Genomic DNA, 26,113 nt, shown 5'->3' with positions numbered 1-26,113 from the left:
CACCCTCCTCTCCGGCCTATATTTTCCCGAGAGACAAACTTTTTGCAGAGCACAAAGCGTCGCATCAGAAAGTGAATTTTTTTTTTTTTCTTTTTTCTCTCAGCTGCCGCGACTTTTTGTCATGACAGGCCGGTTGGTCGGTAAGGGCAGAAATACTCTGATATGAGCTTCTTAATCATTGTAGACACCAAGAACCTTTTATCTATGTATACATAGATAGGGTGTTCCATCCCGACTCCGTACGAGCCGAGATCCGTCAAAACCTCGCCCATGGTGTTACTGTCGGGCGATCGGGTCAGAAAGTTGTTGACGTCAGCCAAAGGAATATTTGCCATCTTCGGCACTTCCTTTCCATTGTTTCAAGCCCCTGTGGTGAGTGAGGTCGATCTGCTCGTCATATCCTCATTTCTATCATTTGTGATATAGAAGTCGCACAATTTACCTCTGAATAAACTCGCAACGTAGACTCTATTCACGACTGGGCTGACTTCATATGTATATGCTGTCGAAACTGGACCGTCGGAATGGATCATCTGAGCGTGTAACTGTTGACTGGTCATTCTGCGCTGCATCCACCCACTGTGCTTGGGGTCAACCAAATGCTAACCCTTCAAGTCTGACTTGATTTCCAATGTCAGATCCATGCCATGAACCCGAACGATATTTTCAACAGCAGAAGTATTTAGATTTAGTGTTAAGGTGTTTTCGATTACAAACAGTCTATCCACCCTCGTTGTTCACCGCCCAGTAAAAGTTTGAAGGAAATCAACGGTTCCCGTTGAAGAGCATCGTCATAAACGAACAAACCCACCTCCAACAGTGCTTCACACCAAAAGACCAAAACTTTTCCCCGGGACCGCCCAATAGCGTGAGCCGGGTACTGGCATGCCATAGACCAGGTAATCAGCAGACCAAAATGTAAGAGAGAAACTTGCTAGTTCCCGAATAGAATAAAGGAGAAAAGAAAAAGAAGCTTTCGGTGTGTATATGCAATAATAAGACATCTGAGGTAAAGCAAGCCAGTTCCCAACTCCCTCGTGGATCTCCTTAGGCCCAACAAAAAGAAGAAAAAAAAAGACAAAAAAATAAAAGAGAGAAATGAAAACGGCCACAAGAGGCAGCCATGATCCCATCTATTAGAGGAGAAAAGAAAAGAGAGTGATCCCCTTTTGACTTTTCTGTTGTTTTTACATATCCATCTGTCCATCCGCAATTGCTAATCGCTGTTTCGTAGTCTTGGCTTTCTTGCCCGTTGCCTTCTTTTTCTTACCAGGCTTGGCGTCGGTTGACTCCGGAACATTAGGCGTCGCTGCCCCAGAGAGCTTGTTGTCATCAAAATTTCCTTCACCTATAAGTCGAGAGACTGGTAAGCATGTGTGTGTCGTCTTTTTGATGTGCGAATAGCCCATGTGAATCAGTGCGTTCTTACCTTCGTGATACATCTCGTCGAGGCTGACGCCTCCGCCATCGCCACTTGTGTCTTTGGCAGTCTTCTTGCGCTTGCCACCACCGCGCTTCTTTGCGACCTTGTCCAACTCGCCGCTCTCGAGCAGCTCGCGCTCGCGCCTCTCGATGAGCTCCGCCTGATCGTCATCTGCAAGCCACATAGCAATGTCGCGGTTGCGATTCTCGGGCGCCCTACGGCCAGAGAAATCGACTCCAGAGCTGGCACCTGCACCTCCGGTAATGACGACGCGCTGCACCTCTTCCTTTTGCATAGCCCGCTTCCGTATCCGCTCTTCAATCGTTCCACGTGTAATGAGGCGGTACACGGTGACCTGCCTTGTCTGTCCCAGACGATGTGCTCGGTCCATGGCTTGTGAATCGATGGTAGGGTTCCAATCAGAATCGTAGAAGATGACTGTATCTGCCGAAGTCAAGTTGATTCCCAGACCACCGGCACGGGTGGAAAGAAGGAAAACAAAAATCGAAGGATTCGTCTGGAAATCGTGTACAGTATCACGACGGTCCTCCAGTTTCGTGGAACCATCCAGACGGCAGTACTTCCAGTTGCGGTAGGTGAGATACTCCTCCATAAGATCAATCATCCTAGTCATTTGGAAGTAGAGTAGGACACGATGTCCACCAGCCTTGAGCTTGAACAGCAGCTCATCCAACTTGGCCAGCTTGCCTGAGTTAGTAATGAACTGGCGCATCGAGGGAACCGTAATGCTAGTGAAACGCTGTCTCTCGTTGTCTGGCTTGGGAAGTAGTGGCGCCGGTGGCAGTTGCTCAACCGGAACCTTTTGCAACACAAACTCCTTTTGTTCGTCGAGGTTGGGGCCGAACAGTGCCTTGCGCATTGGTACGTTGAACAAGACGCGCTCGCGCTCGATTTGGGCGCTGGAAGTGTGGCAAACCACCTCGATCGGGGGGGCAGATGCACCCGGGCGGGCAGCCTGATCCATGCGCGGCAGGTTGGCATCATCATACATAACATGCGATACGTTCATTAGGTTTCGCAGTGCACCCTCGGACGTAATCTCCGAGAGGGCACTCCTGTCCTGCCTCTGCCGGATAAGGAAGAGGGCATGCGCTGGAGTGAACTTATCCTCCTCCTCATCGTCATATGCAACGTGCATATGGGCCAAGCGGTTCCGTCGTTGGGCCAGTTCAGAGGCACGAGCAAACAAGTCCGTCTTGCCAGCCGTCTCGGCCTCTGACATGCTAGTGTCGGCAAACCGCAAGAATGAGAAGTTATCGGTACCGTCCAGGCTCTCGCGAACGTTGGTGGAAGACCAGATGTTCATCAGCTCTCCCAAATAACGACTTCTGAACCCTGCCGACGGGTTGTCGCTTCCAGCCTTGGTGAGGCGACCCCCATCCCGCCAAATAAGACGCGGCAGACTGTATTCTACTACACTTCGTGTTGTGTAGCCAACAGTCACATCGTTGCCCTCGCGGGCAAACGAGCCTGTCTCGGCAAACCTTGCCAACGCCAAAGGCGAGCTGGTGTCTGCACGCTCGAAAAGGTCGGGGTGGTTGCAAACCTTGCGGAACTGCATGACTAGATTCATGAGCGTGCCCGAATCGTTGTCGTCGCCCAAGGTGGCCTTCTCAATCAGATCCATGATGCTGATCTGGTTCCGCAGGTTGGCGTAGTATGCACGCTGCCTATATGTGAGGTCACAGTAGACATCAAGCTCAATCTTGTCGCCGAGCTCCTTCTGCACATGCTTCTTGACACGACGCAACATGAAAGGCTTCAGGATCATGTGTAGTCGTTTGAGCTGGTCCTCGTTCAACTTGCTGTTGCTTTGCGCGTGAGATTCAATATCCTTGGAGAACCAGTCGCTAAACTCTTCGTGGCTGTCGAACAAGGACGGCATGATGAAATGGAGCAGAGCCCAAAGTTCTTGCATGTTGTTCTGGATAGGAGTTCCAGTCAGGAGCAGGCGGTTTCGGCAATGGAAACTCAGAAGACACTTCCATCGTGAACTCTGGGAACTCTTGATGGCTTGAGCTTCATCCAGAATCATGTACTGCCACTTCATCTTCTGGAAGTAGGCAACGTCAGAAACTACCATCTGGTATGAAGTAATGGCGACATGGAACTGTGCGTCACGCTTGTAGGTCGAGTGCTTGCGATCCCAGAATTTACGCAGAATCTTTCTGTCAGCTGCGGAGCCCCAGTATGGAACAATCTTGAGGTCGGGCACGAAACGCTTGATCTCTTGCTCCCAGTTGTGCAGGGTTGATGCCGGAGCGACAACAAGGAACGGACCCCAAATGTCGTGGTGCTCTGCGAGATATGCCATGACTGAAATGGACTGAATTGTCTTTCCGAGACCCATTTCATCTGCCAAGATACCGTTGATGCCTTGTTCGTAAAGATTGACAAGCCAGTTGAGACCCTTGAGCTGGTATTCCTTGAGAGTAGCAGTGAGGAGCTTGGGCTGCTCAATCTCAACATCGCCGAGACCAGTCGGGTTCTGGAAGTTCATCTCGCCATCTTCGTCAGGCTCATCATCGTTGTTGAAGTTGCGTGCCTTTCTTTGAGCCTCGGCAATGGCATTTTGTGCGTTCGCCATGGCTGCGGCCTGCAAGGTCTCGTCGTCTTCGGCATCAAAGTCCAGGTTCTCAAAGTTTGTGACCTTGGCTCCCACAGGGCCTGTGGGCTCCTTGACGGTGAGCGCTTTCTCCTCTGCCGGCTTGTTCTTCTGCTCCTCAGCAGCCACCTCAGGACGATCGGTACTGCGCTCAACTTCATCTGTCTTGATCTTCTTTCCGATGAAGTGAGAGTACAGCTCAGTCTGGGAGATAAGGAAGTTAAGCTTTCTCTTCTGTCTTGCAGCTTCGCGGTCCGCTTCCTCTTTACGGGCGTTCTCGAGCTCTTGGCGCTCTGCGGCCTTTCGGAGATCGCGCTCTTCACGCTCGTTGCGCTTCCAGAAGGTCATCATGTCACGCATGACACGCTTGCCACGGGCCTGGAGATCCTTCATGCCCTTGTTGGTGCGCAGCTGCCAACGCTTTGCCTCCTTGGCTGCAAGAATCGCCGTCTTCTTGAGATTCGACGCCTTGGTGTAGTAGGAGTCCGTGGCGAGCCTGTAGACCTTGCTGACATCCTTTCGAGCCATGTCACGCCAGATCTGATCATAGATCTGGTTATAACCCTTGGACTGGAATCGAGTTTCGAGGCTGTCTTTAACCTCTTCGACGACTTTGCCCTTCTTCTTGGGTGGAGGCTCTTCTGGATCCTTGGTCTCTGCGTTGTCTCCATCGATGGTGTCGACATCGACGTCTCTATCCTTATCCTTGGAAAGCTTCCCTTTGTTGACTTTGATGCGGATCTTCGGGTTCTCTTCCTTGGATGGCAGCTCCTGACCAGCATCCAAAGCAGCCTGAGCCGCTTCAGCAGCCTCCTTCTCGGCTTGCTTTTGCTCCTTGGACTTCTTGGGCCTGTTGCCAGCACGACCTTTGCCTTTGCCCTTGCCAGGTTCCATGCTGTCGGCTGAGAATGTAGCCATTGTTCCTCCATCGAGGTTCATGTCCATCGGCGTGATGTTGCGTGCGGGGCCCTTGATGCCCTTCTGCAAGATGAGCTTGGTCTGCTGAGCCTTCTTGTTGGCCCGCTCAGCCTCGCGGAGAAGCTTCTGTCGTTCCAGCTTGTCCTCAGTGGCATGAGCCTTGGCAAGAGCCGCTTCCTTTTGCTCAATGGTAACAGCCATAGATTTCTCACGCCGTCTCTTCCGTTGCATGTCCTTTTTGCGCTCCTTTTCAGCGAAAAGCTCCTGCTCGCGGACCTCCTTGAGGGCAGCATCGTAGTTTTGATCACCAAATCGAAGCCTACCAAGGGCGACATGGACACCCAACTTCAATACCATTTCCGCACTGAACTCGCATCGTCTGTGGTGCCGGTTGATAGCCTCATCCTTGAGTGAGGGGAGCAATTCCGATGCTACTGACAGATCTGTCATCTCGAGGGCCTTCTGGCGATTGATCTTGCGCTTCTTGAAAGCTCGTAACTCTGCCCTCGCCTCGGCCTCGTCTAGAAGTTCTTCGTCAAGTTGCTCCATCTCAGCTATGACGGCCTTTTCCTGCTCAAGAGCCTGAGCTTTCTGTTTAGTCAAGCCATTGGCTTGTCGCTTGGCAGGCACACGTGATGAACCCAAGCCATCTTGTTTGCCAGACGAGCGGCGAGACTGCTTTGGTGTCGACTCAGCCTTGACCTCAGATGCACGACCCTTAGCCCCTGCCGACTTCCTAGGTGCCTTTGTTACCCGCTCCTTCTTTTCTTTTTCGACAACCCTTGGCCGCCTGGGTGCCTTTTCGACCTTGGCGCTCTTCTCACGCTTAATTGGAGGTTCTGGCTTTTCGGACTCTTCAAGACCATCGACGGTGTCGACATCGTCGTGCATTTCCGCATCGGGCTCGGTCTCGGCATCAACCTCGGCGGGCTTTTCGGGGCAAGCCGGTGAATCGCTCGTCTCATCCATATCCGCTGGTTGAGGTGATGGTTCTTTGGAGGCTTCTTTTGTAGGCTCCTGCTCAGGTTCGGGTTCGGGTTCCTTGTTGGGTGTTTCTGCGAGCACGGGTGATCTCGGCCGGGGTTTTGGTGCAGGCTCGGAACTGGACAGGATGTTGGAGAAGGACATGAGCTCAGCAGCACGACTTGGCGTCTGTGTTGGGGAGAAACGTCAGTTTTGTATCAGATTGACCCGATGGTCACATGCAATTGACATTTCGATAACTTACCGCAGCAGGAACTGCAGCCTTTTGGACTGGCGACTCTGTTTGCGACATTGCAGCCATTGAACTCGTCGTCGTCGGATTCAATATATTCGGCGTCGCCATCCGGGGCGGCCGGGTAGAGGGGCTTGTTGACTCAGTAGTTGCAGCAGTCACTGATTGCGGGTGTGAAGCTGGACTTCGTGGAGGATAACTTGAGGTTGTAGGTGATGTGTACTTTCCGTTACCGTAGTATGGGGTTGAATTTGCAACCGGCTTGGAGTAACTGCTGTACGCGTCACGATGCTGTGGACAGAAAAGATGACAATGTTAACGAAAAAAGGCTCCCTTGGACGAAATTTGGCGTTCGAGATAAATGCGTGTGCATGATGCGGTTCGACAAATAGTTGATGGGTTTGATGAGTTTAAGTTGATGACGAGTTGGTTGCATCGACACCGAAGAAAGTGCCGTTGGTCGCGTTGGACCATTGTCCCAAACCCAAAAAGCAATCAATCATGGCAGGTTCTGATTGCAGTTTTTTTTTTTTTTTGCGATAGCGTGCACGACAGTGCACGTAACGCTAGATAACAGCTGACTTGAAGCTTTATGGAATTTGATCGGCTGTTTGGAGCGGGTGGGGAAGCTGAGGGATGGAGGGAGGGAGGTAGGCATTGGGTGCTCTAAGGAAAAAAAAAAAATGAGGACAGGATGGTTCGGGTCAGGTGGAAATTTTGCTTACAGACGGGGTCGACACCGCGTTCGTCGTCGTCGCGTTGTGCCATGAGCTTCCAGCATCCGAGGTCCTTCTCTCCCGGTCTATGGTCGAAGTCGTCGTCGTGTCGGTTAGAGGGTCATAAAAACTCCTACCGCTCGACGCGGGTTTGTCGGTTGCCTTCGGTGGCGGCGGGTGATGCTCGCGGGAGTCTTGGGAGTAGTATACCGAAGGCGCGTGCAGTCCTGGCGATCGCTGCGGCGCCTGCAAACCCGATGCTTGTGGCGACCGATGTAAATCAAGGGCATGTGCAGGTCTTGAAGCTGTAGATGCTTGTTGGTAAGGACTATGGAGGACCGAAGAGGACGAGGGTCGCGAATGCGAGTTGGAGCGCGAGTGCGAATGTGACTGTGGCACGCCGTTGTGGGTGCCGTTGTAGTTCGACTGCGGGACGGACGCCGTCGATGATGCGGAATAGTGATGCTGCGATGATTGATGATGGAATTCGGATTGTGGTGGTGACCGGAGGCTGAAAGGGGGACGTGGACCACCAGCAGAGGAAGAGCCACCAGAACCTGGACCGGTCTGGCTGGGCGCTGGTGGATTCAAAATGTCGCGTTGGCGCCGTCTGTGATCATCATCCTCATCATACATGCCAGGCGGACGGGCCAGCACCGTCGAATGAAAATTTGACGGTTCCATTTCTGCCCGGGCTTTTGATTGCCTGGCTGGTTGCTTTGCTTTGCAAGCCCGCGTCTTCTTCCCCGGTTTGTTTGTTTGCTTGTCTTTTTATCTTTCTACCCCGGGGGCAAGGCAATCGAGGGACTCAGACCTACCCTCGATATCCTCACAACAACGATGTATCAAACAAAAAGTCCTATTTATCTCCACATGAAACCCATTGGTACTGGCTCGCGCGAATTTTGTCTTGTTTTGCGCTTCTTGTTCTCTGTTTTTTTTTGTGACTCGCTTCCTTCTCCTTTTAGTTTTGTGGCTGTTTAGGAAAACTTGGGCTTTTGCTTGTTGTGGGCTCAATCGAGAGGTTTGCGACGGCGTGTGGGAATTTCGCAACTTGTAGCTTTTCCCCCCCTGTTGCGCGCGCGGTTGCAGAGACGGTGCCGAGGAATTCCGGGTTTTTTTCTGCGGAGGCGATGACAGTAGACGCGTAAATGGCGATTCCCGACTTGCAGTTTTTGTTCGGTTTATATTTTACAAAGAGAAAGGAATCCCAGAGAAATGGGAAGTTTTAGTGATTAATGGGGTCAGCAGAGCGCGAGTCTGGGCACTACCGGGGACTTCGGTCGCGATCCCGTTGTCGGTAAATTCGTAATCTAGACCTAGTCGTTTGTCGTTTTGGAGATTCGGGACGCGGGGGGAGAGACTTTTTGGGAACGCGGTTTTGAGGCCTAAGCGAAATCTTTTCTTAACGAAATCGAACTTTTTTTTTCTATTCGAAAAAGATATCGGACCTCAAAGAGTTCCTGTGATGGACTGCTGTACTTGATGCATCACCGAGCACAGACAAGCAACTCGCGACGCAGTGGCGATAGACAGACAGCTGAAGATAGTGTGGCTGATCTCGCGATGGATACAAGATGGACGAGTGCAGAATGGCTTTGTTGCTTTGATGTCGAGTCGAGAAACTCGAAGGCGACAAGAGGGTTGGTGAGAAAGTGGTTTGTTGCTCACGGTTAGATCCATCAAAACCAATTATCTAATTATTGCTACCTGGTTTTGGCCACTCTATGCTGTCCCGATTTCCCCCCAAATCTGCAGCCGTTCCTCTGCTTCTCTGCCACCTGCTCACCTCTCTCGCGAGAGGTGATCCATCCACAGTGTCAACGCATCCATCAAACCTAGCAGCACCACCCCAGAAACGGCAAAGCATCCCTGTCAACATGGCAGGATAATCCCACCCTAGTCAAGCCTAGAGAATAGACCCGCTCTCCGCTACCCGGCAATACCGCCCGCCCACTGTCAGTAATCGAGCCATCACCACCACACACGAATAGAATCAAGTCCAGGTAGCTCGGGGAAAGATACTCTCTGGACCAACATCTGTACACAACAACCTACCTACGTAATAATTCCTTTTCTGGCCATGGAGAGATTGATCAAGAGTCAGACAGCATCCTCAAGGTTCAGCTATTATACTTAGCCACAGTAAGTCAGATTCATTTGCCAGGGTTTTTTTATCCTTTTCATTCGATTCTCATGCCGATTCTGCAAAAACCGGTCTCTTGGTCTCATGCCTTTTTGCTCGATGCTGATCTGTGTATCACCCGCTGTGCCGTTGGTGTTTTCAACTTGACTGAGTGCACACCTCCACACCCTCCTCTTGGCGGGCCTAGGCCCACACTCGACCATCCAATCCCACACCGTAACCATGACATCCCCTGGCACTTGCGGCTATGGCTTCCCACTCAAAAATTCAACCCTCGGAATTATCGCGAGTTCCCGGTTTGACCAAGCAAAATCTTGCATACAGCCACTTTTGACATCAGTCATATCTTTTTGAGACATCAAACGGTCGAGATAACAACATATTGGATATTTGTTTTCGTGAAAATGGCGTAACAACTACAGTCGCCTTCAAATATGCTTTTTTTTCCTTGTGTTCTTTTTTCTCTCGTTTTATCATTCGTTAATTCTCTTCGGGTTGTTCTTCAAAGTTTGCGGAAATGCATTGTCGTCTTGTCCGAACTCGTCTTTGCGTCGTCGGAAATAATTGTGATGCTTGTGCTGCCGGGTTGGGCGGGGCTATTGCCAGGCCCTCGGCAGCTAAGGTTTGGTTTCGGCTGGACGAGCTTCCAATTGCGATGAATTGTCCAAAACAGAACATCATGTCAAACTCAATATTTTGCAACTTTCGTTTATCGCGTACTGCGAATTTTACAAATGACTACGGTTCAGGATTTTGATCCTAATATTGAAAGTAGGGCTAGTCATCATTTCTATCAGACGACCCAATCTATGTGGCAGACATAAAAAAAAGTAACATTCCTTTCGTAGGGTTCATAAAACAAAAAGAACCATCCCTGCCCCATGTGAAAGAAGAAGGAAAGGCAGCCAAAAAGCACTTTTTAGCTCTTGACGCAACAGACAAGAGACACGGGAATAAAAGAAGAAAAAAAGAGAGCCGAGGTAAAACAAACCCATTACACAGCACCGGCCGCCAACATCTTCTTGCGGAGGTAGTTCTTGTACTCGCCTATCGTGCCGTCCCAAGGCTTGATGGTCTTGTTCTCGCACACCAGAATCTGCTTCGCAATCTTGTCAAGCAACCTAAGGTGGGAAACCAATACCATTAGTGTTCCGTACAGACTAAATAAAGCTGTTATGCCACGGGAGAAATATGTAGCTTACCTGAAATCGTGACTGACGACAACAACACCACCGCTAAAGGCGTTGATGGCATCTGCCAAACTGTCGATTGTCGGGATATCCAGACCGTTTGTGGGCTCGTCCAAAAGCAACATGTTGGGGCTCTCGATGGCCAGCAGGGCAAACACAATTCTGCTCTTCTGACCGTCCGACAAGGTACCAATCAGGGAAGTCTGGGCCTCGCCAGTAAGACCATAGCGGCCGAGCTGCTGGCGCCAGTACTGGTAGTCCTGGGACTTGGATGAGTACTTGTCACGCACAAAGTCGAGGGCTGACTTGGTCAGGTCGAGCTGCTCGGCCGAGTGCTGCGAGTACAGACCCATCTTCAAGTGCGTGTGCCTGGTGACGGAACCTTCACGGGGAGAAAGCTTGCCCGTCATGAGGCGCAGCAGCGTCGACTTGCCGACACCGTTGGGGCCCACCAGTGCTGTCCTCGAGTCCATGTCGAAACCGAGGTCGAGGTTCTTGTAGAGATCATCCTTTGCTTCGCCCGAGTAGGCGAAAGAGACGTTGTCGAATGACAGGACTGGAGGGGGCAGCTTCTCAACATCGGCGAAACGGAAAGTGAATACCTTGTCCTGGTGAACGGGCTGGATGAATCCATCGGCCTCCATCTTGTCCAGAATCTTCTGCCTCGACTTGGCCTGCCTGACCAAGTTGGCGTATGTACCGGCACTGGCGATGAACTTCTTGATGTGGGTAATTTCCTCCTGCTGCTTATGGTAGGCCTTCATCTGGTTGGTCTCCTGCTCCGACCTCGTCTTGATGTACGAGTCGTAGTTACCACCGTAGTAGATCAACTGCCTCATGCGCATGTCGATCATGTTGGTGCAGACACCATTCAAGAAGTCCATAGAGTGCGAGACGAGCACAAGCGTCCTGTCCCACTTCTTGAGGTACTCCTCAAGCCACACACAGGCCTCCAGATCCAAATGTGCGGTAGGGTCGTCGAGAAGCAGGAGCGAAGGTCGGACGAACAAGGCCTTGCCCAGGGCAACACGCATCCTCCAGCCACCAGACATGTCCTTTGTCTTCTTGTGGATGGTTTGCTTGTTGAAGCCAAGACCGGTAAGAATAAGAGATGCACGGGTTGAGAAGGTGGAAGGGTCCATCTTGTCCATGTGCTGTTCGAGGAAGAAAACACGTCAGCCCCTAATCTTGAGTATGTGGATATCTATCGGCCATCGACTATCGTCCATCTACTATTGACCATCGACCTAATAGGCAAGCTGGGGTGGAGGGCAAACGATGGGGTTTTACTACTTACCTCATAAAGATCCATGAGGACGGGGCTCTCGGGACCCTCCTCCTCCAACAGCTTCTCGGCCAGCGCGTCGAGACGCTTCATCTCGTTCTCGGCCTCTGTCACAACCCACTCGAGTGCGCCCAACTCAGTTGGCGGTGCACCCTCGTTGAGGAGGTAGATATCGACATGCTCCGGGATGGGGTATTCGCGTGCGGCGATGGCCTTGAGTATGGTACTCTTGCCGCATCCGTTCTCTCCCAAGAGGCCGTACCGGCGACCAAAGTTGAGCTCGAGAGTGGTGTCGGTAATGAGGACACGACCGTGGAACACCAGACTGGCACTGGTGATCTTGACGTCCTTGCTCTGTTCGAGGGAGGCCAGGACACCAGTGGTGACTCTGTCGGACAATCCATGCTTGTCCATCTGGTCTGCCAGGCGCTTGACCTCGTCGGCCTTGTCGGCGCCTGTCGCGGGCTCGTCGCTCACGATGGGGTTTCCATTGGCATCGAGTTCGGGCTCATCGCCGTTGACGGAGCCGGTGGCGCTAGCGACCTTAGAGCCGGCCTTGGACCCCGCCTTGGAGCGAGAGGCAACCGTCTTCTTGGGCTCCTTGCCCTCGGCGGCCTTCTTCGCGAGTCTCTTTTCCTTGGACGAAGACACCATTTTTGTTGATTATGCTCGATTGAAAAGAGTCCAAGAAAAGTGCTCAGAACTATCTGGATCTTTCCTAGATGGAGCCAGAATCGAAAATGGGACACAAAGAAATTAAAATAAAAAAAATAAAAACGGCAGGAAAAGGAAAGGATGGGAGGGTTACGGTTGAATGGATGGAACCCTTCCCAGCGTTGACTGACGTGTTGTTGGTGGGGGATTATTTTACTCGCTTCTGAGAGGATGGAGGGGTCAAATTCCTGAAATTTTCAGAGAACAGGCTTGTGCTGCCCAACCCGATAAGCGAACGATAGCAGCGTGGTGGGTCATGAGTGCAAGAAATTATTGCTGTTGACTGAGTTGTGGCGAATCATGGAGGTGCATTTTTTTTTTTCACAACCTTTACCCACCTCTGTAACAAAGAAAATCTGTCAGGGCTGGAAGTATCTCGACTCCCTACCTAGGTTGTAACCATCTCACTACCCCCAGACACGCAATCTCACTGGTTTAAACGCGTTCTTTTCATCCGAGTTCTTCTTGTTGAATCTGTGAATATTACTCCTCATATGAATCACAGCTCACCTCGTTCTTGCTTCGTTTTTCTTGGTGATTCTTGTGTAACGCAAAATGACGTCAAATGAATTACTGACTCCCCGCAAACCCAGTGGGTACAGTACGGATTGTACTTGGCATTAGTGATGAAGATGTCAGGGTTCTTTTGGTATGCCTAAAAAGCCTATGGAGCTCAACAGCTTGGAGCGACCTTGCCTAGGTTGTTGATCGATATACAACGGGCTTTGCAGATGGGGTGTTGAACCATCAAACAAGGATGTTCTCACCATTTCGCTCATGATATTCATCCGACTGACAACGAACGGGTGTGCCTCCTGCCATCCGAAGCGTTACTATACATCACATACAATTTATCATTATGCAGGTCTCTGTCCAATACTGCTCCCCGCGACAAACGCGTCAGAATCCGCAACCTGTGAACTATCAGGTTGGCTTGGTACTGGGGGTAACTTTGCCAGGTCCGCGTCACTACCGACACGTTCATGTGATTTGGGCTCTTCAGCACTACCCAGCCTCTGTTTCGCGCCAGACATGCCTCCTCGCAGGCCCATGGACTCCAGCGACATCCACTGCGCCTGTCTTTCCCCTCTCTCAGCACGCAGCTTCTCAGCCTCGTCTGGCTCGTACTCGGGCCCAGGAGCTCCCCAAGGATCGGCGTAGTGAGTTCCGTTGCGCCGTGGTACTGGCTTCCTCCGTGGTCGGCTGCCATTGTTGTCGTTGTTGTATATTTGACGTCGACCTGGCGCCACTGCCGCGGGAGAAGCTGGTGGCGAAGAAACTGGTGAGACGTTTTGACCCGCCGGCATTCCTGAGGCGACAGGTGAAATATAATCTCGGAACCCATCTGATGCCAAGGTCGTCGCGGCCGCCACTGTTTCTGGAGATAGCGAATCGACTGTAGCAGCATGAGAGCTTGGAGTCCAGGGCGGCGCAGCACCGCAGTCTACTTCTGTGTCCAATGTTGGCAGCACTGGTTGACTTCTGCTCAAAGATTCAGATGTGTTTGGAGGCAATGTTGTTGTCATCGCCCTTGCGGCCGACTCGACGTCGGTGCGGAGTGACGGCAGTGCAGTTTGTGTTGTGCTCTGGAAGGCAGCAAAGCTTTGGTCGTTCATCTCAACATCACGGGTATCAGCCTCGTACGTTGGTCGTGGGGCGCGCCGCCCTGGCAGAACAACGACGGGTTCCCCGGTAATCAGGTACATTATCCGAGGTGTTGAACCCATGAAAGCATTATCGATGCAACTGCGTATGGAAAGTATGAAGTGGGAAAGACTGTTCCACGACACATCCCTTAGGTTAGGATTTATGTGACTGACCGATGGTAGTTGAGTACTGACCTCGACAATGCGGTTAGGGCTATCGCCGCGTAATAATACTTTGGTAATGTGTATGGATACAAAAAGTAAAGAAATATTTGATACCCAAGAGAAGCCGAGCCAAACAAAAATATGAACGCGTCGAGGAATATGTGGGCTTTGGCAGGTATTCCACGGCCCTTTCGGCAACACATGGTGATAAACTCGGCAGTATTCCAAGTCATGATCACCGCGGCCTTGTGGGATACGTCACGTTAGCGTAAGTTTATCTCTCCCTCGTAAGCATTCTTATGTAACTGACCAGGCTGGTATCTTGACGATAACACTTACAAGCACGTACTGGATAATGTCGTTGACAAATGACCATATATCCGGGTAGAGCCAAAACACGGGGTTTCGATTAAGTTGTAAAGGAACCATGGCCACAGCAAAACACGTGCTCAACACCCTCAAAACAATTTTTGCTATGTACCATCTGTTGATAATCGGTTTATCGAGAGCCTCCAATTCTTCGCGAGGCAGCCGTGAGCGGGGGTCCATCCCCGGATCCGCCTGTTTGTTTGCATCGGCACTGGACGATTGCACTGACAGCTGTGGCCTCGCTGGTGCTGCTGTTGCTTGGGCCATGCCGCCAGATCCCCGGTCTATGTTGCTATCCGCCGTGTTATTCGGGGACGCTAACATAGAAGCTGGGGTTTGCACCCTCATGATTGCTCTCATTGTCTTTCTCATGGTGGCGCCGATGCAATTGGCGTGTCTCTTTGGGCCTGCGACGGAGGATCGACTGATACTCCTACTGCTCATTCCATGCCAGGCCTTGTTTCGGGCTCGACGATGATATTCGCGGTGCGCAGTTGTGGGCACGTGGGCCAACCCACAGTCTGTCGACGCGACCGACAGTTCAATACCGGAGGGGGAGGGGCCTCCGGTAGACGCGACAGAGACTCGCCGCCGCGCCCGACTGGCTCCGTCGATCCAATGAGAGGAATTACTCAAAAGGGAAAAAAAAGCTGCTAAAATCCGACAACTACTGTTGCTTTAGCATGAGCCTTGTCAGCAACCGCTACTTTTGATAACGAGACGTCAACCAGTAGTTTCGGTACCTTCATTTCAAACACAGAAAAAAGAAAAGTACTAAGTACAGCCAGGAGATTGGTCAGGCTGTGGAGGAGGCATGGGGAGTGTTGGGCGAACCGAACTTGCGGTTCCAGGCAGCAGTTTAAAATGCTTGGCGAACACGGGGGTTGAATGGAGGGAGACTTGACTGACAAGTTGTCAATCAGGATCTGGACATAATTCACGCTTCTGTCTCCTCTTTTTTTTTCTCTCCTCGACTATGCGCAGGGAGTGCTATCTACTAACCGACTATCTGACTTCAAACTTGCTTCTGTGGCTGTGAAAATAAGGTATGCTTGCTGGGCTTCCAAGTTGTTGCAAAACCATGTCGGCGACTCAATAGGCCCACCTCCATTTTACGAAGGAACAGCAACAGTCACTAACATCTCTGCCCGTTGGTTTGACTATTCCCATCTTGTGCCAGTCTGTATTCTTGTTTGGACAAAATGGACATATAGAATTTTATGAGCAATAAATGAGAGAATGGCCATCAAGCCAAAAACTGACGAATCCAACATCTCCACCGCAGAAAAGAAGACTATACATAACAAAAAATGGGAGATCAAAGAGTGTCAAGAATCTGAAGATAAAAAAAAAACCCACTTTGACTGCTTTTAAAAAGAGGGAAAACAGTCAACTTATTACCAACAACCCAACGATACCAAATTCTATCCCCTCTCGCAAAAAACTCTTCTCCGTCCTCGAATCCCATACCAAACGACCCCTCTTTCAAAACGGTCTTTCAAAACGGTCGACTAGGCCTCACAACCTGGCAAGGACTCTAGACGCGCGCAGCGTTCCGATTCGCCCAGCGCTTGTACCCGTACCCGGGGTAGCCGCCGTATCCGGGCGGGCTCCAGGGGGTGGTCGTGGCGGCCTGCGAGGTCGAGGTCAAGGTCGAGAACCCCGGCCCGTAGCTCGTGGCGGTGGTGGTCACGGCGTCGGAGCTGGTGCTGCTGGTGCCACTGATGGGCTCAGCGGCCGATGTCTGGGTCACAAATGTGCTCGGCGATGTGGTCGGAATGGGCGGGTAGCCGCCACCGCTGCTAGATGCCGGGGGCTGCGACTGCGTGATGGACGACGAGCCGTACGATGACGAAGAAGCGCTGCCGGTGGCAGTAGCGGAGTAGGTGGGCGACTCGCTACTGGTTATGGTGCTGCTGCTGTAGCCTGTGGAGGAAGTGGCCGAGGAGATTGGCAGGGCCCCCGAGGTCTCCGATCCGCCTGTGGTAGTAGGAGGACCGTAGCCGCCACCAGTCGTGGATGGCGAGCCTGATGCGGTCGTCGAGGATTCGCTAGTGGAGGCGGTGCTGCCTCCGTAGCTGGTGGTTGCGGTTGAGCTGGTTTCGGTCGTCGACGAAGTCAGGGTTCCCGCAGAGCTGGTCGCAGGCGAAGTGGCGGCTGTCGATGAAGTCTCAACTCCGGTAGAGCTGGTACCATACGTGGAAGACGAAGCGCTGGTGCTTGATGTGGCGCCGGTCTTAGTGGCCGAGGTCTCGGAGCTGGCAGGGCCTGTTGTGGTGCCGGGCTGCGTGGATGCGCCGGTGCTGGTGGTGTGCTTAGTGCACTTTGTCTTGGTGGAAGTCAGGACCGTTGACGACCCGGTGCTCACGGTGCCGTAAGTCGCCGAGGTAGCAGGTCCGGTCGAGGTTCCGGTGCTGCTGGTCCCATACGTGGCAGACGTCTCGGATCCAGTCGAGGTAGCTGTCGAGCTTGTGCCATAGGTAGCGGAAGTGCCGGGGCCAGTCGAGGTTTCGGAGCTGCTTGTTCCAGAGGTGGCAGAAGTGCCAGGGCCGGTGGACGTTTCCGTACTGCTGGTGCCATACGTAGCAGACGTCTCAGGACCAGTCGTGGTGCCAGTTGAGCTCGTCCCGTAGGTTGCAGAGGTTTCTGTACCGGTGGTGGATGCGATGCTGCTTGAACCATACGTAGCCGAGGTTCCAGGGCCCGTGGCCGTGGTGTCGTAGGTAGCCGAAGTCTCGGTGCTCGCCGTCGTGCCAGTGCTGCTAGTCTCGGGGCCGGTCGAGGTGCCTCCGCTCTCAGTCGCAGACGTGGTCACATCGGTCGTGCTTCCAGTCTCTTGTGCCGATGACGACGTCTTGGTGATGGTGCCAGTTGCCGTGATGGTGATGCGGGTGGTGATGTCAGTTGAACTGGTTCCGTACGTGGATGTCTCCGAAGTCGCCGGTGAGGTTCCAGAGGTCTCAGTAGTGCCGGGGGTTGTCTCGGTCGTCTCAGTAGAAGATGCTGCCGACGTGGCGCTTGTTGAGCTGTAAGAAGGCGATATCGGCAGGTTTGAGCTCACAGTGATGTCAGATCTGCTTGATGCCGTTGACGGGACTTCACTGCTGGAAGATCCAGACTGGCAACCGTATCCGTAGCAGGTGGTCACGGGCGGCGCGGTTGTGCTGCTTCCCGGCGGGCTGGTCGAGACTGTCGTCTCGGTGGGAGGGGAGCCAGACTCTGACGGGCTGTAGGTGCTTGTGCTCACTGGTGGAGGCAGAGTTGTCGAGGACCCGTAGCTGCTCGAAGATGTCTCACTAGTCTCAGGAGGTGAGGTGGACGAGCTGGAAGACGACACATTGCTTGTAGCAGATGTCTCGGTTGTCCCCGGAGCAGTGCTTGAGCCTGAGCTCTCAGGGCTAGTCGACGACGGTGGAGGTCCGTACGAACCGCTGGAGGTGGATGGGACGCTGCTCGAGGAGTCAGGAGGAGGAGCTGAAGTAGTGCCCGGGGGAGGTCCGTAGGTGCTCGAGCTGGACGGCTGGTCACTGCTGGTAGTAGCAGGGGGCGGGATGGTGCTGGATCCTGGAGGGCCACTGGTCTCGGGGGGTGGCGTCGCCGTTGTCTCCGGCGGCTGGGACTCGGAGGTGGCAGATGAGCTCGCTGGAGGGGCCGATGAGGTGCCAGGCGGGGATGTCTCCGTAGTCTCCGGCGGGGCGGTGCTGTAGCTCGATGAGACGGACGGGCTGATTGCATCAGTACGAGACGTCTCGATGGTGCTACCCGGAGTGGTAGTGCCCGACGGCGGAAGCGTCGGGGTCCCCGTATCAGACGACTGAGTCGAGGTCGGAGGGCCTGGGAAGCAAGTCGAGGCGCACGCCGTCACAGTGACGGTGGAGAACGGGGGACACCCTGTCGGGCATCCGGCCGTCACGGTCACGGTGGTAGTTACAGTGCCGTAGTTGTAGCCTTGCGGCACCGCTTGTGCCAGGCCAGAGCTGTATTTTGAGTAGAAGATTATAAACAGTCAGCACAGAGAGAGACCCTGGTTGTCTTCGGCTCACCCGGGAGCTTTTTGGCGCTTGTGTCTGGCGTACTTGTGGTTGGCAGCACATGTATTTTGGGAGGGACAAGCTTATCCTACCCCCGACACATGGTTCAACACAAACACAGAGGCTGATCAAGACAAGAGGAAACGTGAAGCAGGAGAAAGAAGAAAGGTTGGAACATACCCCAAGCCCATAAGGGCCATGCGAGTGAGACCGTGCATGTTGGCTGCAAGACGAGGTGTGGGCAATGAATAAACGAGTGTTATAAGAGCGAGCGTAAGGTGGGATAGCAGTAAGACTTCCTATGGACAAACACGTCTGACAGACCCCTTTGTGAGAGTGACAGTGGCCGGAGGGTTGAAGAGAAGCTCGAAGGGTATCAAGGATCTCTGGTCCTGCCTCTCAAAGGGAGCTGTGTTTCCTGCCACTGGAAGAGGAAGTCTTGGGGGATTTTATAGCATCCGATCTAGCCTGCTCGGATATGCCGACTTGGCTTTTGTCAGACAGTTGTGGGCTCTTTTACCCCGTGCGGGACATTTTCAGGTCGTTCTCGAATAGATAGAAACACATGCACCATACCTTGCTCACATTGCGTGAACTGGTGGCTCCCGAACCAGCCACGCGAGGACATGTATATTTTTCGATTATGGATGCACCCCCCGTGTACAGCTGCCCTGGCACCTGTAGAAAAGGCTCGCGTTGGACGACGTGTTGTGGGCTTGCATGGAGAAATTGTCAGCCAGTCTCGAAGATCGGGATTTCCTGCTGGGTAGGCGAGTGAGTTCCTGGCATACCTTGATGAGCCTGACCCGTATAGAAAACCTGCTGAAGAACACATTCTTGTCTTGGTCCGGACATTGGACCTGAACTCGTCGGGATCTACTTCAGCTTTCAAAAGAGACCGGAAACGGGTAGGCACGCCTCGGCCTGCAGGGATTAATGCCGTTCAAAGGTTATCCCGCCAGACAGCTATCATCAATCTTGATCTTGATCCCCGAGGCTTTCAAGCCTTTCCTGTGGGCTGAGTTCCTTCCCGTGGTGGCGTCTGCACCAAGAAGGTAAGGTATTGGGCAGAGTCACCTCATTCTTCCTACTTTTTCCAGTCCTTTCATTATCTGCGGCACTATCTTTGCTTGTTTTACAATCAGCGGAGCTAGAAAAGGGAGAATTATGAACATTCATTACTATTGAAAACTCATGTATAACTCACCTCAAGAAAAACACTTTACTATGCAGAGAACACACTCAACCAGCCGGTCCGATCACGAATGTCTACCGGTCTGACAAGCAAGGCTTCCTGGCGCCCAAACTCGGCCTGCCCATCTGAACCCCAGGTTGTATTCGGGTGCCACCTAGCCATGGTTCGCAAACGGGTGAACCGGAAAGCAAGCTTTATTCAATGTCGTGCCCGTGCAACATGTAGGCCAGCATGGGGGTCAACACAGAGAGTATGTGTCTTGCCATGAGAGTCAGGAAGCCAATCAGTATACGGGACTGGGACGGCCGAGCTCACCTTTATCCGCCCATTGTTTGCTTGTTGCGCAAGACATGTGTCGATTATTTTGTCTGACCAGACCACCAAGATGGTTTATTGTGAGACCAAAAATCATGGGTTTACTGATTTGAGTGCGCCATGGCTTGCCCAGTGGTGATGCTGCAAGAAGATACCAACTATCCATTCAACGAGTTCTCCATCTTTTGTTAGACCCAGAGGCCGGCAAAGAGTGACTAGATGATGGAAACATGCTGTCTGCTTCACCTTGTTCGGATGTTACCTCATGGGCGGGTAGAGCATGGTGCTCGTACCACACGGATCTAGGTAGAAGCTCTTGTAACACAAGCTGAGTGCTTTCCTAAGGTACGTTTACAGCATTTCGTTGCTATCACAGTCCTAGAGGCGATTAGTGATTCCAGTATTAGCACCGCCCTTGTCTTGACGCTTGTAACACTGGCCTGCAAGACGGCAAGTACTGCCGTAGTTAAAGTTCTCATGAATGGGTACGAGACTGAGGCTGCAGTGGTGATCGACAGTTTACCGGAAGATGATGATCTTGGTTCATCGAGTTGAATCATACCTATGATGGGGGATATTAAAAGCAGGTAAATCCTATTCTGCTCAGCTACCTGGGTGATACCGATCATCTATTTTCTGGCTGTTCAGCTTTGACCGTACCTGCAGTGGCTGCCCTGCGAGTATCCGTGAGGGGAAAGGGAAGAGCAAGCAGGACCCTGCAATAAGCCGGGAACAAAGTATTTGCCAATTTCCCGGTGTTGCAGACAGATTGACAATACACCCTATAAATTTATAGTCCCAGGCATTCTGGGAGCGATCAAGAGTTCCGAATGGACGCCGCTTGCGTTTCCATCCAGGCAGATGAAATTCTTTGGAATATAAGTAAGCGATTAGTGAATGCAGCTGTTGCTCAAAACCTGCAGCCAAAAGTAAGAAATGCCTAGTTGATCATTTCATGTCCGGCAAAACGGTTTGCTAGTGACGATGGTGCCTGGAATGCATGATGACATTGGCTGCCGTTGATGTGGTGATGGCATTTTGAACTTGTTTGCCTGTTGTATCTGTGACAAAATACTTTCTGCTGTTCGCCGAATCCCGGAAAGTTGTTTTCAAGACCAAAGGGACGGAAAAACAGGGCATTCATTGAGCGTAGAATCGGCAGCAGTTCTTTTTCGCGGAAATTCCTGCTTATAGTCCGTCCGCTGACTTGAAGATGTCCTCACCCGAGACTCTTCAACGGAAAGCCAAGCTAACAACAAAGGTCGAGGCTTGTAGGAGGCCAAGGACCACAACAGGTACGTACCTTACTAGGTAAGGCGGGCACCTAGGATCTGGCTTGGATCTGGAGAATTGAGACATGCTTTCCGAGTTTGAGCAACCCACCCTTTTGCATGCACTGTACCTGCTGTAGGACACATTTGTTGACCAAGAAAAGGGTTCTCACGTCTACCACGTCAAGAACGACCAACACGAGCAGCCGTGTCACAGTGGCGTCCTCCAAGATGGAAAGAAGAACTTGAGGATTGGCAATCGTATTCTCCGCCGCTTCCAGCTAAGGTACTTCCCATCCCGAGTTCCTGTTTTGCCCCTGAGCTAGGCTTGACGCCACAAGTGGTTCCTGCAACCTTTTTCCGGCCTTTCAAAATCCTTTGGCTTCGTTTCATCATCACAAAGAAAGCCACAGCCATTCGGGCACCACACAATTGCTGCTTAAGATGAAAGAAAATACTATACACTGCAGCTCCTCATATGAACCTGGCACCCCAATACCCTACTGACTTCACGGTGCACATTTCGGCGAAGATGGCTTGTCACGCAAAACTGATATTTAATGATTTTCAGACATCTCATTTCATCTCATTTGCCCTTTTTGGACGTCACATCACGTTTTGGTCGCTAACAATCCGCAAATACCATTTTGCCTCGAGTTTTTTTTTTTTTTGTTTTCTTTTTCTTCGCAATCTCTAGAATTTTGTGAAAAGCCAGAAACTGTCGATAAATTGTTCAATACAAGTAGAGCCTCGTTTTGCAAAACAAACCTAATGAGGCCCGGTTGCTTGGCATTGAACTACTGCTTCACATTGCCTCTAGAGCTAGCACATCAAGTAACGCTAGACAGCTATAAACATAAGTCCTCTTAGAACATCTAGGTAAATCCGAGCTCGTAAAAGCTCCCAAATATGTGTTGTCTTTTCTCTTTCCGAACAGACAGACATGACAATGGAGATGGATTACTCTTCTTGAACTGCCATTGAAGATCAGTAGGTGCTGGGTTATTTATAAGCTGTGAAATCACTCACTTGAAATCAACCCTCTTAAGGGCGAACGCACGATCAAAGTCTATCGACTAGGCTATATACATAGGTACACATCGAGATATTTGAACTAAGCCCTCATGCCCCCTCCCACGTGCATTCGATTCAGTCCACAAACGTGAGAGGCACATGCTTGAAGTCGCATTGGAAAACTTTTGAATTCGCCAGGATTGCTTTCTGGGGATTTATCCCGTCAGAGTAGATATAACTTGAAATGTTGCTATCAGATTGCCATCAATATGCTCTTCTCGGTGCTCTTTTCGTTATGGTTCCTAGATCCTCGAGGGCTACTTGTACTTGGTACGTTCATTGCCTTGGCCTTCTCACCAACTTCAGCCCAGGATGAAGAAGGCTGTTGGTTCCGCGAGGATCCAAACTCGGCCGGTGATGATATCGTCTTTACGCCCCTTGGTGACAACTGGGCCCCTTCGAGCCTATGCTTTCCAGGCATCGACGAGTTTCCTACCAGGACCAGCGCGAGCCTCTCAACCCTGCGTACCTCGTCTGTTACTGTGACAGTTTCAATAACTTCCCTGACGACAAGCACAGCGCTCACAACAAGCGTCGCTATCACCACTACCACCACCACCACAACTACAACCATAACCGACATCGTGGTCGAAACCCAGACCCCCTACATCCGCACCATCCTCCGCCACCACAACGCCCACCGCGCAAACCACAGCGCTCCGTCGCTGGTCTGGTCCGAGTCCCTGGCTGGCACCGCGCAGTCCATCGCCGAAACCTGCATCTTTCAGCACAACACGACGGCCGACGGCGGCGGGTACGGACAAAACATCGTGGCGGGCGCGCCGGCAGACCAGATGGGCGTAGCGGTGACGAACACGTTCTACAACCCCGAGGTGGCTCACTACACGTGGTACGGCAGCGAGCCGGACCTCACCGACTTTGTCCGCTGGGGTCATTTTTCTCAGCTGATCTGGACCTCGACGGCTGAAGTTGGCTGCGCGACCGTGGACTGCTCGTCGCATCCGGGTGGCCTCCAGAACGCACAGGGCCAGCCGTCTTACTTTACCGTGTGCAACTACAAGCCGCCAGGTGCGTATAGGGCTCTTTCCACAAAAAAAAAAAAAAAAAAAAAAAGAAAAGGCAACCTGGTCTAAGCATAGCTGACTTGTTATTTCACCATATAGGCAATTATATTGGCATATTTGCCCCGAATATGAGTGCACCGCTTGGCTTCCCGAGTATCGATGGTACTTTCGTGTGCGGAAGCAACATCAATTGTTGACTTATGCTACCGTGTCGAGGAGGTTTAGTCAATCTTCTATATAACCTTGTTTTTGATCGTTACGGTAATTAAAGTCCTTACTGTTGAATGATCGCGGTGTTTGGATTGATATTTTGGCGTGGAATCACAGCCAGGAAACGGCGCCTGCCAAGAGAAAGGAATGGTTTCTTGGAAAACCGCTTACGATGCTAGCAGACTTGCAATATAGCATTTGGGCCAGCTACCATGGTAGCTGAAGCTAGACCCGATGCTCTTGGCCGCCGTTGTATAGTCAAAAATCAGGCGACCAGGGAACAAAAATAAGTCTTGGCTTCTCAAATCGTGAAAACAAACCATTGATGCGGCTGATCCAACTCCAAAACTTAGAGCAACATTGTTTTTGTTTTCATCAAGAACTAGAACTAGCACTTGACCAATGTGATAAGCAAGGAATCAATAACGTTCTGTTCAGCCCTGCGAGATTGAATCCTCCATTCACAAAAGGACTCCTGCACCGTGCTTGCGGTCAGTCTGTAGCCAGCCCAGGGACAAGCTTCAGATATCACATCACTAAACGGTCTGTTCCAACCCAAATCACAAAAAAACGAACAGCACTCAGACTGGTGCTTCCGACTGCCAACTACAGTAGAGCAACTCGTGCAATGACAAGTGGTGATCCGGAATTTGCCATCAGCCCACAATTGCTAGCTGAAGTACCGAGCCCTAGAACTAAACTAAGAAACTAAGTCAAGTAGCGAGACTCTGATCCTAATAACATCTGAGCGCACAAACGGATTGTCAAATCTGTCTCGTGTTTCACGTTAGACTCCCCAAAAATCCAGGGTCGACTAGCTTGTAAGCGCACAAACAGAGCTCCATCTTTCATCAAAGGAAAAGTCGACGAGGTCTAAATTCCTTGCCACTCAGCCAACCGTTTGCCCCCGAAAAAAAGGTAACTTGTTAATGGCGGTACTAGTTGTAAACATCCGTCCCCCAAAGTGCCCCAATAGAAACGCTATGTCCTCGGGATCGCCCAAAAATTTGGGTCGTTCAGCTGGGTGTTAGGCTCGTTACAGAAGGCCGATACTATGACGCTCTTTTTGCGAGAGATGAGTTCTTTTTTGGCTGATCGAGTTTTATCAGAGGATCTGGATGGTGCCTTGGCAATAAGCAGGGAAAATAGTATAAGACACCAGTAGAATACTTGGCGATCACTTGTAAGCTTCCATTGTTCATCATCCCCACCAACTACCAGTCATTCGTTCTTCTTTATAGCGGCGCATCAAGTGTCCAATATTCCCTCACTCTTTGATTGTTATTATCCGTCATTAATTTCTGACTCCCCTGAACAAAAGAAAAAAAAAACCCCAGTAAAAATGCGTCCCGTTCTTATCTCAATCTTCCTCACGGCCACCGCCGTTCTGGCTCAAAATTGCGGTCCCAAATACAAGAACAAGGTCTGCGCCGCCGGGAGCTGTTGCAGCCAATATGGATGGGTGAGTGCTTATGATCACATGTCCTTCTTCAGCCTTGATAGTCACTGACGTGCCTTTTTTTCGAATACCCTAGTGCGACACCACCGCCGCCCATTGCGACCCGGCCACATGCAAGCCCGAATTCTCGGGTCTGGGATCCAGCTGCAAGGTGAGGAAAGAAGATGATAAAAGACAAAAGAGATCTTGGCTATGATTTCAAACACACACACTAAAGATGAACAACAAAAAACAAACCCACAGGCCAAGACCAATAGCGCCACGACTCTGGTGACGACTTCGAGGACTGGCACTACTTCAGCCTCTGGTTCTCAGGCAACGTTCATGATGGAGGTCCCACATATCGACGTCTGTGGAAAAGACTCGAACGGCATCACATGCCCCGGCGCTGGAACCAATGGATACTTTTACCGCTGCTGCAGCTCGGCGGGACACTGCGGTCAGTAGTAGACGCTACGAGATGCCGTTCTCCCAGAAAATCGTGATTGGAAATATACTGACAGATGCATCATTTCTTGTTTCTAAACAGGTCCTAAGAACGATGTAAGCAGCTCTCATCAACCCCTATACTCCCTTGCATCGCGGCTTTTTCTTTCAGAGAGAAAAAAAGATATTTTATCAATTTTATAAATCCGCGTTTATGAGCAACTCAACTGACATGGCCTCAAAAATGCAGATCCAAGACCAGGCCATGTACTGCGGCACAGGCTGCCAGCCTGGTTTCGGCAACTGCCTGCTCGGCGTGGCCAAGCCTCCCCTGCCAACCAGCGCTCCCGGAATTTCGCAGAGCGGTGAGACTTGCGGCCCTATCGTGAACAAGAAGTGTGCGACTGGTCTTTGCTGCAGCGGCAGCAACTTCTGCGGTATGTTTTTATGACCCCCATTTTGTGAATCCCGTTGATGTTTGCCCCTGGCAGAATTTGATGGCCAGCACAAGCAACAAAAAAAAAAAAGAAGAAGAAAAAAAGAGAGCAAAGCTGACAACTGCAACTTTTGTAACTCCCTATAGGCACTGGCGAGGACTTCTGTGGCGCCGACAACTGGTGCCAAAAGAACTGGGGACACTGCAACTAAGCTTGCAGGAGGTTTTAAAACCTTAAATTTGGCGAGAAAAATTGA

General features: G+C 51.4%; 6 protein-coding genes across 6 annotated transcripts; 3 read left to right on the top strand and 3 right to left on the bottom strand.

Moving 5' to 3' along the window:
- Nucleotides 1–95: 95 nt before the first annotated feature.
- On the bottom strand, nucleotides 96–8,686 carry PgNI_05850 (uncharacterized protein). Its single transcript, XM_031125880.1, has 5 exons — nucleotides 6,909–8,686; nucleotides 6,196–6,474; nucleotides 1,430–6,119; nucleotides 616–1,348; nucleotides 96–372 (listed from the first exon to the last, which is right to left on the bottom strand). Exons 1-4 carry the CDS (start codon nucleotides 7,581–7,583, stop codon nucleotides 1,188–1,190), a joined length of 5,805 nt encoding a protein of 1,934 aa, XP_030982683.1. The 5' UTR covers nucleotides 7,584–8,686; the 3' UTR covers nucleotides 96–372; nucleotides 616–1,187.
- Nucleotides 8,687–9,106: 420 nt separating this feature from the next.
- Nucleotides 9,107–12,375, bottom strand: PgNI_05849 (uncharacterized protein). The gene is made up of 3 exons (XM_031125879.1): nucleotides 11,533–12,375; nucleotides 10,248–11,389; nucleotides 9,107–10,166 (listed from the first exon to the last, which is right to left on the bottom strand). The coding sequence occupies exons 1-3, from the start codon at nucleotides 12,172–12,174 to the stop codon at nucleotides 10,040–10,042; spliced, it is 1,911 nt and encodes a 636-aa protein (XP_030981846.1). The 5' UTR covers nucleotides 12,175–12,375; the 3' UTR covers nucleotides 9,107–10,039.
- A 3,022-nt stretch (nucleotides 12,376–15,397) lies between these two features.
- On the top strand, nucleotides 15,398–16,074 carry PgNI_05847 (uncharacterized protein; the record flags this gene model as incomplete). The annotated part of the gene is made up of 2 exons (XM_031125878.1): nucleotides 15,398–15,460; nucleotides 15,595–16,074. A coding segment is annotated over exon 2 (429 nt), but the record flags the coding sequence as incomplete, so codon positions are not given.
- On the bottom strand, nucleotides 15,952–18,663 carry PgNI_05846 (uncharacterized protein; the record flags this gene model as incomplete). The annotated part of the gene is made up of 2 exons (XM_031125877.1): nucleotides 15,952–18,391; nucleotides 18,626–18,663. The coding sequence occupies 2 exons, from the start codon at nucleotides 18,661–18,663 to the stop codon at nucleotides 15,952–15,954; spliced, it is 2,478 nt and encodes an 825-aa protein (XP_030981855.1).
- Nucleotides 18,664–22,509: 3,846 nt separating this feature from the next.
- Nucleotides 22,510–23,522, top strand: PgNI_05845 (uncharacterized protein; the record flags this gene model as incomplete). Its single annotated transcript, XM_031125876.1, has 2 exons — nucleotides 22,510–23,329; nucleotides 23,425–23,522. 2 exons carry the CDS (start codon nucleotides 22,510–22,512, stop codon nucleotides 23,520–23,522), a joined length of 918 nt encoding a protein of 305 aa, XP_030981854.1.
- Nucleotides 23,523–24,877: 1,355 nt separating this feature from the next.
- On the top strand, nucleotides 24,878–26,068 carry PgNI_05844 (uncharacterized protein; the record flags this gene model as incomplete). The annotated part of the gene is made up of 6 exons (XM_031125875.1): nucleotides 24,878–24,997; nucleotides 25,071–25,145; nucleotides 25,238–25,433; nucleotides 25,524–25,537; nucleotides 25,671–25,857; nucleotides 26,004–26,068. 6 exons carry the CDS (start codon nucleotides 24,878–24,880, stop codon nucleotides 26,066–26,068), a joined length of 657 nt encoding a protein of 218 aa, XP_030981853.1.
- Nucleotides 26,069–26,113: the final 45 nt, after the last annotated feature.

The sequence above is a fragment of the Pyricularia grisea genome, chromosome I (assembly GCF_004355905.1).
Source record: "Pyricularia grisea strain NI907 chromosome I, whole genome shotgun sequence".
Classification (NCBI taxonomy): Eukaryota; Fungi; Ascomycota; class Sordariomycetes; order Magnaporthales; family Pyriculariaceae; genus Pyricularia; species Pyricularia grisea.
Note: the sequence above shows the minus strand (reverse complement) of the source record. Positions and strands in the feature narration are given on the sequence as shown.

Excerpts from the sequence above, each read along its gene's own strand:
- PgNI_05850 (XM_031125880.1), bottom strand. The coding sequence starts at position 7,583 with ATGGAACCGTCAAATTTTCATTCGACGGTGCTGGCCCGTCCGCCTGGC. Across the intron at positions 6,475-6,908 it reads ACGCGGTGTCGACCCCGTCT|CATCGTGACGCGTACAGCAG; the intron begins GTAAGCAAAATT and ends TTCTGTCCACAG. Across the intron at positions 1,349-1,429 it reads CGACGAGATGTATCACGAAG|GTGAAGGAAATTTTGATGAC; the intron begins GTAAGAACGCAC and ends CTCGACTTATAG.
- PgNI_05849 (XM_031125879.1), bottom strand. The coding sequence starts at position 12,174 with ATGGTGTCTTCGTCCAAGGAAAAGAGACTCGCGAAGAAGGCCGCCGAG. Across the intron at positions 11,390-11,532 it reads TCCTCATGGATCTTTATGAG|CACATGGACAAGATGGACCC; the intron begins GTAAGTAGTAAA and ends TTCCTCGAACAG. Across the intron at positions 10,167-10,247 it reads GTCGTCAGTCACGATTTCAG|GTTGCTTGACAAGATTGCGA; the intron begins GTAAGCTACATA and ends TTCCCACCTTAG.